The sequence below is a fragment of the Macaca fascicularis genome, chromosome 2, assembly GCF_037993035.2.
Source record: "Macaca fascicularis isolate 582-1 chromosome 2, T2T-MFA8v1.1".
Classification (NCBI taxonomy): Eukaryota; Metazoa; Chordata; class Mammalia; order Primates; family Cercopithecidae; genus Macaca; species Macaca fascicularis.
In genome coordinates, this window is record NC_088376.1 from 52,609,038 (window position 1) to 52,628,229 (window position 19,192).

Sequence of the window (19,192 nt, forward strand, 5' to 3'; positions counted from 1 at the left end):
GTTCCACTCTGTTGCCCAGGCTGAAGTGCAGTGGCACTATGAGAGCTCACAGTAACCTCAAACTTCTAGACTCAAGCAATCCTCCTGCCTCAGCCTCCCAAGTACAGGCACTCGCCACCACACCCAGCTACTTTTTAAATTATTATTTGTAGAGACAGGGCGTAGCTGTGTTGTCCAGGCTGGTCTGGACCCCATGGCCTCAAGCAATCCATCCACCTCAGCCTCCCAAATTATTGGGATTACAGGAGTGAGCCTCTGTGCCCAGCTGATCTGGCAATCTTTAGATGAAAATAAAAAGTGCAAGGAAGAAAATATTACTAATTATTAATGAAGCCAGATTCTTAAGTCTCAAGAAAATTAACACCTGCAGAGTCTGTTCATTTTTCTTAGCATTCAGGAACTTTTTATCACATAAATAATAAATGTTGAATCACATCCCAGGCCTTTTTAATCCATAACGTAGTTCTCATTTTACTTTTTAAACTCTACATATTCACCTTTGTATAAACCTTGTTTTTATGGGAAAACCCATTTTGAGTTCTAGTGAGGCACATTGGTTGTCGATACTTCCTCATTTGGTTGTATGACGAGGGAGTAGGTAGATGTCAATTAATAGCAACTTGCTAACCCACCTTATCCACATAAGAGAAGGCATCTCTCTACCTCTCTCTCTACGTGATACTCCTCCCCAAGTATTCTGAATCAGAGAAGGCTGATCAGTCACACCCAAGGAAGTCAGACGCTATTAAATAATAATACCATACACAAATCATTGTTGAACATATACAAAATTCGACTTTTTCCTTTATAAACAAACTGAGATGCAAACAAACCAACACAAGAGATATACACAAAGTATCTTACTTTTCAATAAAAACAAATACATTCTGTTTCATGAGAATAATTCCATGCTTACCTTCAAAAAACAAATGCTAACTTACTGTACAGTCATACATGTACTTTAACAATAAAAAAGAAAAGCTAAACAGAACCTACTGAAAGAAAACAAGTTAATGAAAGTTTTGAATGTACTGCTATATTTTTTCTCAAGTTGTGCTTTTTTATATTTTGCTGTTTTGGAGTTATAGCCCTAAGTAAGCAGAAGCTTGCTGAACTATTCCAGAGTGAACACAAGGGGAAATAATGTTTGTTTTTGTTGAACCGAATGAATTCCAGTGAGATGTCTTCATAAACTTCTCCTCTTCTGTTGTAGTCATTCTGGAGAGATTATCCGTGGAGTCTTGGACACCGAATTGGAACACCTTTCTTCGCCAGATTCTTTTCATACCTTTTTTTATGGCTCATTTTAGAAAAGAGGGCCATTTTAAAGAAACATGCTTTCATGTGTAAATTTTAAAGAAACATGTTTATACATGCTTTTGTGTATAAAAATACATAAATGTAAAACCACATATATATTTCCTGGATTTTGGTGTTTATACATTAACAGTACCTTTTGAAAGCTAAAATATTTATCATTTTGAATCAATTTTAGACTTGTCAAGATAGTACAAACTTCTCTAACTTATCTGATAGATATCTACTCAATGGTACTATAGTCATTCTCTCAGCATAACACAGCTTTTTCACAACATTCCAGGGATGTCAGGAGGGATTAACTATGTTTTGACTCCAGCACTTGGTTGGTACAAGTCTGGTTATAGAAGGAGGCAGGGCAACCAGGAGGAGTCCTAGGGAGGCTGAGCCCACTTCACACTCTGAAAAGCACAACCTGCTGGATAGTGGCCCCCTTTGCAGTAGGATATGGACATGTGACAAGGTGCTCCCAATCAGACCTGCCTATCTACCCCCACTTTGAATCAGGAGCCACTAAGGCAGAGAAGCAACAGACACAGGAAAGTCTGTGGGCAATGGCATTTCTGAAGTTGCCGGCCTGGCAGCAGGGCTGGCAGCATGTCCAGTGCCTGCTTTAAGGGCTCGGTGTTGTCTGTAGTGGTGACCTTCCTAGATTAGTTCCGGGGCATGCGTTAGATGTTGTTTCTGGCTGCATAATCTCTAAGACTGATTCTCCAGTCTTCCGAAAACTACTCAATAGCTTTTCAATATTTATTTTCTGCTTAAATTATCTAGGCTTTGTTTCTGCTGCTTCCAACTAAGAACCTTGATGTTGGTCAGGGGAAAAACCAAGAATACTGGGGAGAGCTTTGCCCTAACAGTAGAGAAAAACGGGAAATGCCACAGTAAGGGAAGGAATGGATCCCTGAAATGCATCTCAGTACCTTGCTATGAATTGCAGACAATCATATACCATCTTGTTAATTTCCATACTTTACCTCTCAAACCCTTATCAATTCATTTATCAATATCTCTTTATGTACAGCCTACTATGTATCTTATCAGGTACTATTCTAAGCACTGGGTGAAAACAGTGGACAAAACTTAAGCAATCATTTCCATGATCACACAGGTTAAAATGAAGGGGGCAAAAGTGATAGTGCCTCTACATGTTGTACAAAAACATAGACTTTTGCAGTGCCTCATGCCATGGTTTATAGGAACACAGTGAAATGCAACAGCATCAGCAATGAATGGTCAGGACTGACTCCTGTATTAATAGAAATTGGAGGTATACACCATAGAAAATATTGATTATGGCTTCCATAAGAGTTCTTTTTCAAAGAAGGAAAAGTTAACACAATGTTCCTTTATTATTATTATTTTTATTATACTTTAAGTTCTAGGGTACATGTGCACAACGTACAGGTTTGTTACATATGTATACATGTGCCATGTTGGTGTGCTGCACCCATTAACTCGTTATTTACATTAGGTATATCTCCTAATGCTATCCCTCCCCCTTCTCCTCACCCTACGACAGGCCCTGTTGTGTGATGTTCCCCACCCTGTGTCCAAGTGTTCTCATTGTTCAATTCCCACCTACGAGTGAGAACATGCGGTGTTTGGTTTTCTGTCCTTGCAATAGTTTGCTCAGAATGATGGTTTCCAGCTTCATCCATGTCCCTACAAAGGATAGGAACTCATCCTTTTTTGTGGCTGCATAGTGTTCCATGGTATATATATGCCACATTTTCTTAATCCAGTCTATCATCGATGGACATTTGGGTTGGTTCCAAGTCTTTGCTATTGTGAATAGTGCCACAATAAGCATACGTGTGCATGTGTCCTTATAGCAGCATGATTTATAATCCTTTGGGTGTATACCCAGTAATGGGATAGTTGGGTCAAATGGTATTTCTAATTCTAGATCCTTGAGAAATTGCCACACTGTCTTCCACAATGGTTGAACTAGTTTACAGTCCCACGAACAGTGTAAAAGTGTTCCTGTTTCTCCACATCTTCTCCAGCACCTGTTGATTCCTGACTTTTTAGTGATTGCCATTCTAACTGATGTGAGATGGTATCTCATTGTGGTTTTGATTTGCATTTCTCTGAGGGCCAGTGATGATGAGCATTTTTTCATGTGTCTGTTGCCTGCATAAATGTATTCTTTTGAGAAATGTCTGTTCATATCCTTCACCCACTTTTTGATGGGGTTGTTTGATTTTTTCTTGTAAATTTAAGTTCTTTGTAGATTCTAGATATTAGCCCCTTGTCAGATGGGTAGATTGTAAAAATTTTCTCCCATTCTGTAGATTGCCTGTTCACTCTGATGGTAGTTTCTTTTGCTGTGCAGAAGCTCTTTAGTTTAATTAGATCCCGTTTGTCAATTTTGGCTTTTGTTGCCATTGCTTTTGGTGTTTTAATCATAAAGTCTTTGCCCATGCCTATGTCCTGAATGGTATTGCCTAGGTTTTCTTCTAGGGTTTTTATGGTTTTAGGTCTAACATTTACATCTTTAATCCATCCTGAATTAATTTTTGTATAAGGTGTAAGGAAGGGATCCAATTTCAACTTTCTACATATGGCTGGCCAGTTTTCCCAGCACCATTTATTAAATAGGGAATCCTTTCCCCATTTCTTGTTTTTGTCAGGTTTGTCAAAGATCAGATGGTTGTCAATGTGTGGTATTATTTCTGAGGGCTCTGTTCTGTTCCATTGGTCTATATCTCTGTTTTGGTACCAGTACCATGCTGTTTTGGTTACTGTAGCCTTGTAGTATAGTTTGAAGTCAGGTAGTGTGATGCCTCCAGCTTTGTTCTTTTGGCTTAGCATTGTCTTGGCAATGCGGGCTCTTTTTTGGTTCCATATGAACTTTAAAGTAGTTTTTTCCAATTCTGTGAAGAAAGTCATTGGTAGCTTAATGGGGATGGCATTGAATCTATAAATTACCTTCTGCAGTATGGTCATTTTCACGATATTGATTCTTCCTATCCATGAGCATGGAATGTTCTTCCATTTGTTTGTGTCCTCTTATTTCGTTGAGCAGTGGTTTATAGTTCTCCTTGAAGAGAGCCTTCACATCTCTTGTAAGTTGGATTCCTAGGCATTTTATTCTCTTTGTAGCAATTGTGAATGGGAGTTCATTCATGATTTGGCTCTCTGTTTGTCTGTTATTGGTGTATAGGAATGCTCGTGATTTTTGCACATTGATTTTGTATCCTGAGACTTTGCTGAAGTTGCTTATTAGCTTAAGGAGATTTTGGTCTGAGATGATGGGCTTTTCTAAATATACAATCATGTCACCTGCAAACAGGGACAATTTGACTTCCTCTTTTCCTATTTGAATATCCTTTATGTCTTTCTCCTGCCTGATTGCCCTGGCCAGAACTTCCAACACTATGTTGAATAGAAGTGGTGAGAATACAATGTTCTTTTCCCACTATTCTTGTATTACCCCTATTTCCATTTCTTTTCCAAATATGTCTATATTGCCATTAAAAGAAAAGCATAATATACAGGGAAGCTGGAAAAAGTACTGACTATTTAAAGAATGTATTTCACAGTAAATAATCTCTGTATTTATCCAGTGTCTTTCCCTCTTTCTTTCTTTCTTTCTTTCTTTCTTTCTTTCTTTCTTTCTTTCTTTCTTTCTTTCTTTCTTTCTTTCTTTCTTTCTTTCTTTCTTCCTTGTTATTATACTTTAAGTTCTAGGGTACATGTGCATAACGTGCAGGTTTGTTACATATGTATACTTGTGCCATGTTGGTGTGCTGCACCCATCAACTCGTCAGCACCCATCAACTCGTCATTTACATCAGGTATAACTCCCAATGCAATCCCCCCCCTCCATGATAGGCCCCGGTGTGTGATGTTCCCCTTCCCGAGTCCAAGTGATCTCATTGTTCATTTCCCACCTATGAGTGAGAACATGCGGTGTTTGGTTTTCTGTTCTTGCGATAGTTTGCTGAGAATGATGGTTTCCAGCTGCATCCATGTCCCTATAAAGGACACAAACTCATCCTTTTTTATGGCTGCATAGTATTCCATGGTGTATATGTGCCACATTTTCTTAATCCAGTCTGTCACTGATGGACATTTGGGTTGATTCTAAGTCTTTGCTATTGTGAATAGTGCCGCAATAAACATACGTGTGCATGTGTCTTTACAGCAGCATGATTTATAATCCTTTGGGTATATACCCAGTAATGGGATGGCTGGGTCATATGGTACTTCTAGTTCTATTTCCCTCTTTTTCACACAAGCAGAACCTTGTAAGCACACAAAAATATGAGCACTATAAAGAAGCCAACTATTTTGGATTTATTTCGTGAGACATAATATCTACTTGTACCTTTTTAGAAAGAAAAACCACTTACTTGCCAAGTTTTTGAACTTTACAAAAGTTTTGGGTTCACATTATGATATTTCTAAGTTGTACCAAAATTTAGAGATGATAAAGACATGCACTTCAGGGATTCATTCCCTCCCTTACTGTGGCATCTTCCATCTCTCTCAAGGCAAACTAACTTTCACAAAGTAACATGATTAAACATAGTTAAGTAGGAAAGGTACTACTTAAATGTATATAGATTTAATTATTCAGTAAAGTGACTAACATGACTTGGAAATCAGCCTTGGTAACCTGAGATAGATCAAGCGTGATAGAACTGGTATGACTGCACTCTTTGAGGCCCGGGATATTATTTAAATGTGATTCTACTGGACAGAATGAAGAGTACAATTAGTAAAATTTCAGGGAACTTGAGAGTTTTTAATCAAACTCTGTGTGTTGTCCAGTCCTGTGACTTCTGCCCTGGCTCTCTTGAATAAACTCCTTTCTTTTTTTTGAGACAGGTCTCACTCTCTTGCACAGGCTGGGTTCAATTGATCCTCCTGCCTCAGCCTCACAAGTAGCTGGGATTATAGGTGTGCACCACCACACCCAGATAATTTTTAAAATATTTTTGTAGAGATGGGGTCTCACCATCTTGCTCAGGTTGGTTGCATTGAATAACCTCTTTTACCCCTGCTTTCTATTTATAGAATTAGCAGTTTAAAACTTCAGGTAAAAGAGTTCAGCGTGAAGCTTGCATCACTGTGATATATGATGCTTTATTGGCAGAATTTAGGAAATGTTTTTGTAAGTAAAACTGTGAACATAGGTTGCATCTGGGGAGGGAAACTGGGGGCCAGAGGAGAGAGAGTTTTTTCTATTTCTTTTTTTGAAATGGAGTCTCACTCTATCACTTAGGCTGGAATACAGTGGTGTGATATCGGCTCACTATAACCTCCGCCTCCTGGGTTCAAGTAATTCTCCTATTCAGCCTCCTGAATAGCTGGGATTACAGGTGTGCCCACCGCACCCAGCTAATTTTTGTATTTTTATTAGAGACGAGGTTTCACCATGTTGGCCAGACTGGTCTCGAACTCCTGACCTCAGGTGATCCACCCACCTCAGCCTCCTAAACTGCTGGGTCACAGGTGTGAGCCACCACACCCGGCCAGGAGACTTTTACTGTGTATCTTTTTGTTCCTTTTGAATTGAGAACCATGTGAACATACTACCTAGTCAAAAATAAATTTTAAAATGTTACATAATAAAAATAAAATCAGTCCTTAGTTAAATAAAAGTATCCTATCTATATTGTTAAAAACTTTGTCTATATCCCTAAAAAGCCATCAGATTCTTCCAGTCAGCTCAAATGTTAGTATTGAACTTACACTACCATCTCTAAGCAAGCAAACAATAAAAAGTCTTGAACCTTATGATTGGCATTACAGAATTCTGGGAAATTTTAGAGAGCTGATCCTGTACGGCACCAAAAACATAGTATGGAAATATATTTAAAGATATAAAGAGAAGACATTTAGAAATGGCTGTAATTTGGTCTGCTTTGAAATGTAATGTTATACTTCCATTTTCTGAGTAAAAGAGGGAGAAAAGAAAACATTAAAAACATTTGTAAATATGGTCTTTTGTTTACGTAAATGGGACGATCCAATGATCATTATTCTGTGACTTGTCTTTCCTACTTAATAATAAATATTGAAGAATATTGTTTTTGTTTGTTTGTTTGTTTGTTTGAGACAGGGTCTCACTCTTGCCCAGGCTGGAGTGTAGTGGCTCCAGCTCGGCTCACTGCAACCTCCCCCTCCCGAGTTCAAGTGATTCTCCTGCCTCAGCCTCACGAGTAGCTGGGACTACAGGAGTGTGCCACCACGCCCAGCTAATTTTTGTATTTTTAGTAGAGATGGGGTTTCAGCATGTTGACCAGGATGGTCTCTATCTCTTGACCTCGTGATCCTCCCACCTTGTCCTCCCGAAGTGCTGGGATTACAGGTGTAAGCCACCACACCTGGCCCAGAGTATTACTTTTAAACATCCATTTAGTCAAGTACTAACACGTATTAAAAGAAAAAGTTAACTTTGACTACCATAATTTTTTTAAATGTTAAATATGAGAAACTTGGTGCCACATTTAGTGGAGAATGTATACTTTACTAAGTTTCTTAAGGTTCATAATTTTATATACGGTAAAGCACTAATACAGGATAATACTTCTTCCCTAGAGCAGCAGCGTTTAAATTCTTTGGACTACTCATTCCTTTAAAAAATTGTTGTACATACAGGATCTTAGACTCAGAAAATCTCCAGGCACATTAATTTTGTTTATATTACAACTTTAGGGGTTTTTAAGGTTCTTAAAGCCCAACTGTGCATCTTAAGTTAAGCACCATTGATTAAAGACCCTCTATAAATGAAAAAAATCTTTATTGCATGTACACCTAATTGGAATGGCTACTTTGGCTGGATTTGGATGTAGAAAATTCCCTTTCATTCTTATTGCTACTGAGAATTTCTTCTTCCTCATTTCAGTGCTGGTAATCACTGTGGCCCCACTGAAGTGATCTAATGCTCTTATTCCCACATCAAATTCCAGATCTGGAATTCCCTTGGCTTTGTTTTCATATTGGTTTTGTGATGGCAGGACTGGGCAGGCAATAAAGGGTGTGGGGAGGCAAGAGGAAGAAGAGTAAAAAGGGGGCAACTCTATCCCTTCTCCATATCTTACTTCCCCTTACAGCACAAAGCATGCATAAGACCCGTTATACAAATGGAAGTGAGGAGAAGGCAAAAAGAGACAATTTCTTTTTAAGTTATGGAATTACTTTGGTTAACTTATCCCCAACTTTGTTCAAAATGAGATAGATATCTTAGACAAATGTTATCCTGACCATCATACCTTAACAAAGCATTTGAGAGTTGAGCAGAAAGATATTCCAACATCAGCAAGACTCCAACTGTCCTTTAGAGCGGCTCCAGCATACATTAACTCCAGATACCGCCTGCCTTGTTTGTCTTCAGAGAGAGGAATGTGGAAATAATCCTTAAAAATCAATAGCATATGATGAAAACAGTACATTTCTACATTACTAGACCAGAAATGTACTCTCTTTCCCTTTACATTTTTTTCCTCTGGGCATTATAATTGGGACAAACGGAAGAAGTATTAAATAGAGGTTCTTAACTTAGAGAACTTCCAAAACGTTTATGGATAGAATTTAGATGGGAAGAAACTACATCTTTATTTTATTAACTCTAAATGAAATTGAGATTTTCTTTCAATTACACATGTAGGCAGCAAATTAAGGTAGGAGTAGTCGCTGCACCTGTGACTGACAGCAATAGAAGTCACAGATGTTTTCATATCACATTATAGTTGTTGCAAATATTTCAAAATATTATTTCTACTGATCTGTATTTTGAAAACACAATAGTTATTAGATAAGCTGCTAGAGCTTGTTAGTTAATGTGTTAATTAGGAAGTCCACATGTCACTGTATCATACATTTGGGCTTTTTAATATTTGAAAATGTATTTTAACATAACAAATTTCATTTCTATTATATCTGTTTTATTTTATGCATTTAAAGACATTCTGAGAAGCAGTCTATAGACTTCACCAGACTTTCAAAGGGATTCATAAAACATAGAGGTTAAGGTCCCTTGTGTTACAAGATTTAGATTTCAGTCATCATAATAATCTGAATATCATGTAACTATGGTTCGGTAAATGCTGCTTAGCAAATAGGCATGACCGTCTCCAAGTTAAATATTTGATGACCAGAAACTAAATATTTTGCTTAATTTTTTACTTTAGAGTGAACATTTACATGAAATTTATAAGGAAGATACTGTACACAAGTTATTTCTTATTCTGGCTTTGTGATCCTAGGTAAGATAGTCAACCTCTCTGAGCTTCAGTTTTTCCTGAATGTGAAATGAAGCCATAGCTCACAAGTTCTCTAAAGTCCTCTCTGCTTCCAAAATCCTTCGGTTCTTTGTAGTTGTTTGCTCACCAAATAAGACATTTATCTGATGATTGGCATATCCCACTTATATAGCCTGAAGTTAGTGTCTTGCTTTTGTCCTTTTATGAAGAATTGCAATAATATTATCTGGCCTATGCACAACCCACATATTCCCTAAAAAGAAGTCAGACTTTTGTTTTTGTTTTCTTGGGAATTGACTGACTCTTTGTTTTCTTGTCTAACGCCACCAGAGTTACTGTCTTCTTATAAATCTATTGTGTAGGCAAATAATAGTATTTTCAAATAATTTTCATTCCGTTTTTGCTGAAAATGTGCCCAACAGCATCTCTACCCTTTGTACATTTTTAAATGCACTGCATTGTTAAAATTAATATACATTTTGATGGCTTGGGAATGAAGTACATACCTTTATCATCAGCTTGACAACCTCCACAGTTTCATCTGCTGAAACATCAAATGGTTCAAAAGATCCTTCAAAAGCGATGAAAATCCTCATTGTACAATTACCTTTTCAAACAAAAAATACCCAACTTTTTCAAAGATCCTCCGGGATGGCTGGAAAAATTCCAGTTCACAATTAAGGACAAAAATGATAGCCAGAGGCAGCGGTCACTGTCTAGCCTCAAAGGTAAGTTGCAGAATGTGAAGAGCCTAGTCCCACAGTGCCACAGTATCAGGCAACACAGACACCAGCTACAGTGGAGGAAGTATTTATCTGCTGAAGGCAGTAGTCAATAGCCACCTTATTCCTATATTACAGAAACCAGCAAACTTGACAATGGTTGAGGCAAGTATGGACAAGCTTCAAGCATGTGATACAAAAAGCCTACTCATAAATTATACTTCTGTGATGTGGTCCCCGTCAACTGACTCCTGAATTCTTATGTACTTAAGTACAGCTGATTGAAGAACCCTTAAAAATAGATATTTGATTGGGATGCACTAGCACAGGGTGAAGCAAAACAAGAGCTGATTTTATTGAATGTGATAATCCTGAAAGTTCTCTGTAAATAACTCTGAGCTGAAACATTCTGGTTTCCATAACAACTTTGTGTACTTGTTCTCTGGCAGTATTTATAATCCTGCCACAGGGTACAGAACAATACCCACTTGCACCAGGGAGATGAATGTGTAGGCAAATCATTCTGTGGCTTTCTCTTCCGATTTCTCTATAATAGAATCTGCTGAGTAGCAACACAATATAGTTGGTATTTTCTTTAATCCTTGCCTTTATGTTATTTAGAACAATTTCCCATTGTTATCTCCTTCGACCCCCTCTTAGTGTTGGTGGAAAATATTTCAAACCCCCTCAATAAGTGAGCAAATAAGCTGGGCATGGTGGCACATGCCTGCAATCCCACGTACTCAGGAAACTGAGATGGGAGGATAGTTTGAGCCCAGAAGTTTAGGGGTGTAATGCGCTTTGATTGCCCCTGCGAATAGCCACTGTACTCCAGCCTGGGGAACATAGCAAGAATCTGTCTGTTCGATATAATAGAAGAAAATACTGCATTTTTAAAAGGAAAGATAATGTATTAAGAATAAATTTGGCCAGGTGTGGTGGCTCACGCCTGTAATCCCAGCACTTTGGGAGGCCAAGTCGGGCAGATCACTTGAGGTCAGGAGTTCAAGACCAGCCTGGCCAACATGGTGAAACCTTGTCTCTACTAAAAATACAAAAATTAGCCAGGTGTGGTGGTGTACACCTGTAATCCTAGCTACTCTGGTGGCTGAGGCACAAGAATCACTTGAACCCTGGAGGCGGAGGTTGCAGTGAGCTGAGATCACACCACTGCACTCCAGCCTGGGTAACAGAGTGAGACTCTGTCTCCAAAAAAAGAGAAAGAGAGAAGGAGGAGTGGAGAGAGAGGTAGAGAGAGAGAGAAAGAGAGAAAGAATAATCTTAACAAGAAATGTGTAAGAGCTGTATAACATAAACATAAAAATACAATCAATAAACATAAAAAAAGGGCTGAACAAGTGGCAGGTATATCATAACTTTGGAAGGAAGGTTCAAAATTATTTAAAGTCATCAATTCTTCCTAAATTCATCTATAAATTAATATTATCTCAATAAAAATAACAGCAAGATTTTTTTGTTTATGTAAGCAAGATGGTTCTAAAATTCATGTAGAGAAAGCAGGCAAGGATAGCTGGGAAAACTCTGGGAAAGAAGAGTAATGAGGGGGCACTCACCTACTAGATGTTAGAATTTAATATAAGGCTACAGTAATTAAAACAGGATTGTACTGGCATACGAAGAGTCAGAGAAATCAAGGTAAAAATAGAAAGCATAGAAATGGATTCAAATACATACAAGAATTCAGTGTATGGTAAAAGTGACATCTAACATCAGTGGAGGTAGAGTGGGGAAATAAGATAAATTATTAATAATGATGGATTAACCAAGTAGTCACCTGAAAAAAACAAAAACAAAAACTGGAGCCTTACTTTTTACCTTACAGCAGGAGAAATTAAAAACGAGTCTAAAACGAGTTTAAAAATTTAAATGGGAAAAATTGAATCATGAAAACTTTAAGTCTTCTTATATTTTAGGAGATTTTTCAATCATCTTGAGTAATAAGACCTTTCTAACTGTGACCAAAATTCCTAAAGCTGTAAAAAAAATTGATAAATTCAACTATTTTTTAAAATCTACATGGAAAAATAATTTGACATAAAGCCGGGGATAAATAAAGTTAGAAAAATATCTGCAGCCGGGCACGGTGTCTCGAGCCTGTAATCCCAGCACTTTGGGAGGTCGAGGCGGGCGGATCACAAGGTCAAGAGATCAAGATGATCCTGGTCAACATGGTGAAACCCTGTCTCTACTAAAAATACAAAAATTAGCCAGGCGTGGTGGCGGGTGCCTGCAGTCCCAGCTACTCGGGAGGCTAAGGCAGGAGAATCACTTAAACCCAGGAGGTGGAGGTTGCAGTGAGTTGAGATCGCGCCTCTGCACTCCAGTCTGGTGACAGAGTGAGACTCCACCTCAAAAAAAAAAAAAAAAAAAAAAAAGAAAAATACCTGCAATTCTTCATACATGTAAAAGGTGCATTTAATATATAAAGAGCACCCACAAGCATTTTAAGGACATGATGCCATTTTTTACCAGGAAATTGGAAAAGATCCAAAAGTTTGATTGCACACTCTTGCTGAGTCTGTTCCAGTGATACTTTGCCATAGGTAATGTGATTTGGTACAACCCTATATAAAGGAAAATTTGGAAATATGTATTAAAATTACAAATGCACATATTCTTTGACCCAATGATTTAATTTTTAGGACTTTATTTTTACAAATATTTATATGCTTATTTGTAAAATGATCTAGATATGACATTATTCATTGCAGAGTTGTTTGTAATAGCAAAAGATTAGAAACACCTTTCATGTCCATCAATAGGGAACTGATTAAAACAAATTATTTTTCATTCATACAAGACTATACAGCTATTGAAAAGAACAAAGAAGTTTTTTCTATACCACTATTGAAAAATCTTTAAGGTATATCATTTTATGAAAAAAGCAAGGTATAAAATACAGTGTGCAGTACATTGCCATTTGTGGAAAAAAAGGGAAAAATCACATCTATATCTATATCTGTAGATATAAATCTGTTTTGTGCGTATACCTCAAAATCCCTGGAAATATATTCAGAAAACTAGAAAATTTGGTGCCTGTGGAGAGGAAACTTAAGCATCAAGGGTGAGGACAATATTTTTCATTGTATTATATTTTTCTTTTAAATATATTTTATTTTTATTTTTATTTTATTTTTTAGAACAGTGTTAGGTTCGCAGCAAAATTGGGTGGAAAGTACAGAGAGTTCCCATATACCTGCTACCTCCACATATGACAGTATCCTTAACTATCAAAATCCTGAACCAGAATGGTTCATTTTTTTTTACAAATGGTGAACATAGATTGATACATCATTATCACCCAAAGTCCATAGTTTACACTAGGGTGTTGTACAACACTCTTGTTGTATATTTTATGGGTTTTGACAAATGTATAATGACCTGTATACACCATTATAGCATCATAGAGGGTAGTTTCACTGCCCTAAAAATCCTCTGTGTTCTGTTTATTCATCCCCCACTTCCTTTGCCTGTCCCCCAATCTTGGCAATGAAGAACATCTTGGTTGCTTCCAAGTTTTGGAAATTATAAATAAAACTCGCATAAATACCTGTATACAGGTTTTTGTTTGAAGTTTTCGACTCCTTTGGAGAAACACCAAGGATCATGACTGCTGGATCATGTGGTAAGAGGATGTTTAGTTTTGTAAGAAACTGCCAAACTGCCTTCTGGAGTGACTGTACCATTTTGCATTCCCACCAGTAATGAATGAGAGTTCAGTTCCTGTTTCTCCACATCCTCACCAGGACTTAATAGAGTGTTTGTATTATCTTTTTATTCTTTTTAAATTTTGATCCATGTGAATGCATTAAATGAAATAAAATGAAAAAAAAAAAAAAAAGTCCAACTTGCAGCCCTTCTAAGAAGCCTTCTTGATGTCCCCAGGGAAGTTGACTTTTTTTCTCGATTCCCCTCCTGCATCATACATTCTTTAACTATAGGATCTTTTATACTGCATCGATTTATTATGTCAGTGACAGCCTCCTCCACTAGACTGTGAGCTTCCTGATGGTGGGGCAGTGTCTTATTCTCCTTTGTATCCCCAGTGGCCTAGCCCAGAGCCTCACAATGGATGAATAGACAAGCTAGATTAATATCATTAAAAATTGCCTTGTAACAATGAAATGACAGGTAGACTTGAAAAACTCATAGCAGTTTAGAGACAGCTTAAAATGATAAAGATTACACTTGATTCTCTCAGTTGCAATTTAGGAACAGCTTGCCTTAGCATCTAGAGGCCCTTTTTGAGTTATTTTTCTTTTTCCAAGAGTGGTAAAACTAAGTTAATTAGCCTACTGGGGACCTCCTACATGCAATGGAACATGCTAGGTCTTTGGAAGATTTGGTCCTAAATATGATCTTAAGGGATTTGCTATGAGTAGGGAAGATGACAGATGTCCAAAACACCTGGTCCAGTGACCATATTGTAGGATGAAGTATAAGAAAGGTGCAAATAAAATAGAAGGTATGGAGGTGAAGACACATTTGATCTGAGATAAGATATATTCTTAATTCATTTTTTCATTCAGTACATGCACACTGTAGGAAAGTTGTGGTATCCTTCTTCATCCATCATAAGGGTCATGGCCAACACTCCTATAACAAAAGAAAGATTAATAAGAGAAAAGCGTAACAAATCTATTCAATCAAAGTTTTAGTGACACGGGGACTTCAGAAATGAAGATTCAAAGACTCAGGGAAAACTGTCCATTTTAATGCTTAGATTTGATGTGAAGAATGAACAGCCATGTAGAAATGAAACTGGACAAAGGGATATAATCTAATGGTAATTGACTGAGGGGGAAAACTCAGCAAGGCCTGTCTGTTCATAGTCTTCTTGGCCTCTCTTTGTAGCACCCCTTCCTCCCAGGTATAGGACAGGACCCCTCTGGAATGAGGGTCTTTAAGGAAGAAGGGAGAGAGTCACCTTTCTAGGTTTTATAGCTTACATTAGAGGTGAGGAGTTCGAGTTTTTACAACCTGCCTTGGGGAAGAGGAATACTGGTTTTTTTGACTCCCTTCAGGGGAGGAGGGAGTGTGGGAAACCAGAGGGCAGGAGAAGGTCAAAAGAGACTTTGCTTCTGAGGTTGCTTCTGAGACCTTCCAGTTTTCTTTAGTTCAAATGACTCAGTATGCCAAAGTGACATCCATCTGAGTATCATTTTCTAAGCTGAACAGCACTGAGCCCCTAATATGTGTCAGGCACTGTTCTGTGCTGGATTATTGCAGTGAATAAGACATGGAGCTTCCAGTGTAGTGTGTATATGTGTGTATGTGTCTTTGGGGTGGAGAGGAGAGTAAGAATAGGTAGGGAATCAGGGGAGGGCAAATACAATAATTAAGTAACTAATAAACAAGGAAGCTCTGTTTAAAGAGAATGGTCAAATACTAAGGCTAAACATGGAAAAAGGGCTAAAAATGGTCAAATACTAGGGCTAAACAAAATAAATGTAATGAATTAGGAAAGAATTGCTTACTGGGAATAACAGTAGGGAATAATTAGATTAAATACAGGGAAAACAAATAAATAGTAAGATGACACATACCAAGATAGAAAGAGAAGGAAAAATAGTGTTACAAGAAGATCTGGGTGCACATGAAAAGAAACAGCCATGCCACAATCAGTGACTAATATTTTAGTCCACTGTCTTCTTCTATATTTCAAAGATGGAGATCAGTTTCTTGATTCTTATTTCTGAGCTTAAAGTGTAGCATTCTCCCATTATAGTTTAACTCTTTAGGTTCCTTTAAAAAGCGTTGTTAAATTGTCCCTGTTTGCAGATGACATGATTGTATATTTAGAAAACCCCATCGTCTCAGACCAAAATCTCCTTAAGCTAATAAGCAACTTTAGCAGTCTCAGGATACAAAATCGATGTGCAAAAATCACAAGCATTCCTATACACCAATAATAGACAAACAGCCAAATCATGAGCAAACTCCTATTCACAATTGCTACAAAGATAATAAAACACCTAGGAATACAACTTACATGGGATGTGAAGGATCTCTTCAAGGAGAACTACAAACCACTGTTCAAGGGAATAAGAGAGGATGCAAACAAATGGAAAAACATTCCATGATCATGGATAGGAAGAATCAATATCATGAAAATGGCCATACTGCCCAAAGTAATTTATAGATTGAATGCTATTCCTATCAAGCTACCATTGACTTTCTTCACAGAATTAGAAAAAAACTACTTTAAATTTCATATGGAACCAAAAAAGAGCCAGTATAACCAAGACAATCCTAAGCAAAAAGAACAAAGCTGGAGGCATCACACTACCTGACTTCAAACTATACTACAAGGCTACAGTAACCAAAACAGCATGGTACTGGTACCAAAACAGATATAGACCAATGGAACAGAACAGAGGCCTTAGAAATAACACATCTACAACCATCTGATCCTTGACAAATCTGACAAAAACAAGCAATGGGGGAAAGGATTCTCTATTTAATAAATGGTGTTGAGAAAACTGGCTAGCCATATGTGGAAAACTGAAACTGGACCCCTTCCTTACACCTTATACAAAAATTAACTCAAGATGGATTAAAGGCTTAAACGTAAGACCTAAAACCATAAAAACCCTGGAAGAAAACCTAGGCAATACCATTCAGGACATAGGCATGGGCAAAGACTTTATGACTAAAACACCAAAAGCAATGGCAACAAAAGCCAAAATTGACAAACGGGATCTAATTAAACTAAAGAGCTTCTGCACAGCAAAAGAAACTATTATCAGAGTGAACAGGCAACCTACAGAATGGGAGAAAATTTTTGTAATCTATCCATCTGACAAAGGACTAATATCCAGAATCTACAAGTAACTTAAACAAATTTACAAGAAAAAACCAACCCCATCACAAAGTGGGCCAAGAATATGAACAGACACGCTCTTCTCAAAAGAAGACATTTATGTGGGAACAAACATATGGAAAAAAGCCCATCACTGGTCATTAGAGAAGTGCAAATCAAAACCGCAATGAGATACCATCTCATGACAGTTAGAATGGTGATCATTAAAAAGTCAGGAAGCAGCAGATGCTGGAGAGGATGTGAAGAAATAGGAGAGCTTTTACACTGTTGGTGGGAGTGTAAATTAGTTCAACCATTGTGGAAGACAGTGTGGCAATTTTTCAAAGATCTAGAACCAGAAATACCATTTGACCCAGCAATTCCATTAGTGGGTATATACCCAAAGGGTTATAAATCATTCTACTATAAAGACACCTGCACACTCATGTTTATTGCAGCACTATTCACAATAGCAAAGACTTGGAACCAACCTAAATGCCCATCAATGATAGAATGGATTAAGAAAATGTGGCACATATACACCATGGAATATGATGCAGCCATAAAAAAGGATGAGTTCATGTCCTTTGCAGGGAAATGGATGAAACTAGAAACCATCATTCTCAGCAAACTAACACAGGAACAGAAAACCAAACACTGCATGTTCTCACTCATAAGTGGGAGTTGAACAATGAGAACACATGGACACAGGGAGGGGAACATCATGCACCAGGGCCTGTCGGGGGGTGGGGGTCTGGGGGACGGATAGCATTAGGAGAAATATGTAATGTAGATGATGGATTGATGGGTGCAGCAAACCACCATGGCATGTGTATACCTGTGTAACAAACCTGCATATTCTGCACATGTATCCCAGAACTTAAAGTATATATATATATATATATATATATATATATATATATATATATATAAAAAAGCTTTGAATCTGATTTATGATATATTGATACATGCCATACATGTTATTGATACGTACAGAATAACAAGAAGAATTTTACGTTACATGGTGAATAGTATTGTAGAGCAATGCTGAATGATCGGTGGTCCTTTATGATACTATTTACCTTAGAAGTATCTGCTTTGGTATTAAAATGTCAATGCTGATGTGTTGAGAAAGAATTGATAGTATCTATTTTTAATATCTAACTATGCTTTTATTATTGTGACTTTTAAAATTTGTCATTGAGTTTTGTTCTTTCTTTCCATCTAAGAAAGCATAAATGTGCATTTGAATCATCTGGTGATCCTTTTTATATGTTGATTCTCACTGAGAAGTTCTAGAGTGGGACCTGGGATTTTCAATTTAACAAACTCTCTGGACCATACTTTGTTTTTTTGTTTGTTTGTTTTGTTGTTGCTGTTTTCTGAGATGAAGTCTTGCTCTGTTGCACAGCCTGGAGTACAGTGGCACGACCTCAGCTGACTGCAACCTCCACCTCCTGGGTTCAAGCAATTCTCCTGCCTCAGCCTCCCAAGTAGCTGGGAACACAGACGCACACCACCACGCCTTACTAATTTCTATAGCCAGATGCTATAATTTCTATAGCCAGACGCACACCACCACGCCTGGCTATTTTTAGTAGAGACGGGGTTTTGCCATGTTGGCCAGGCCGGTTTTGAACTCCTGACCTCAAGTGATCCGCCTGCTTTGGCCTCCCAAGGTGCTGGGGTTACAGCCTTGAGCCACCGTGCCCGGCCTCCCTGGACCATAGTTTGAATAGCAGGGAACTAGAAGTTATATGGAGCTTTTAAAAAAAGTAATTGTAAAGAGAAAGAGATTTTTGTCCCAGCTGCCTCCCAATTTAATACAAAGAAAAGCAAAAGAATATTGTCCTTTAAAATTCACCTAAAAATAGTTTCACAAAGCAGTGGTTTTAATCTGGCATTATTTGTTTATTATTATTATCTGATATACCTGGTGTCTTTATTTGGATCATCTGAACACATGGCAAATGCAATTGAACAGTTCCCTCATGTCTTTATATTTGGAAGTGAAAAAACTAGGGGCAGATGCATCTCATTAAATTGCTAAGATCAATAAAGACTTAACTATAACCAGGATGGAAGCTGGGAGAATTTCCAGACATTAGAGC

General features: G+C 37.6%; 1 protein-coding gene across 1 annotated transcript in view; it reads right to left on the reverse strand.

Moving 5' to 3' along the window:
- ANKUB1 (ankyrin repeat and ubiquitin domain containing 1) overlaps positions 1–10,320 on the reverse strand; it is a 31,891-nt gene extending 21,571 nt beyond the window's left edge. The window contains exons 1-2 of the mRNA XM_005546078.5: positions 10,043–10,320; positions 8,547–8,690 (exon numbers count right to left, since the gene is read on the reverse strand). Coding sequence (XP_005546135.3) covers positions 8,547–8,690; positions 10,043–10,132 — 234 coding nt within the window. The 5' untranslated portion in view covers positions 10,133–10,320. The remainder of the gene's footprint in view (positions 1–8,546; positions 8,691–10,042) is intronic.
- Between the last annotated feature and the right edge of the window lie 8,872 nt (positions 10,321–19,192).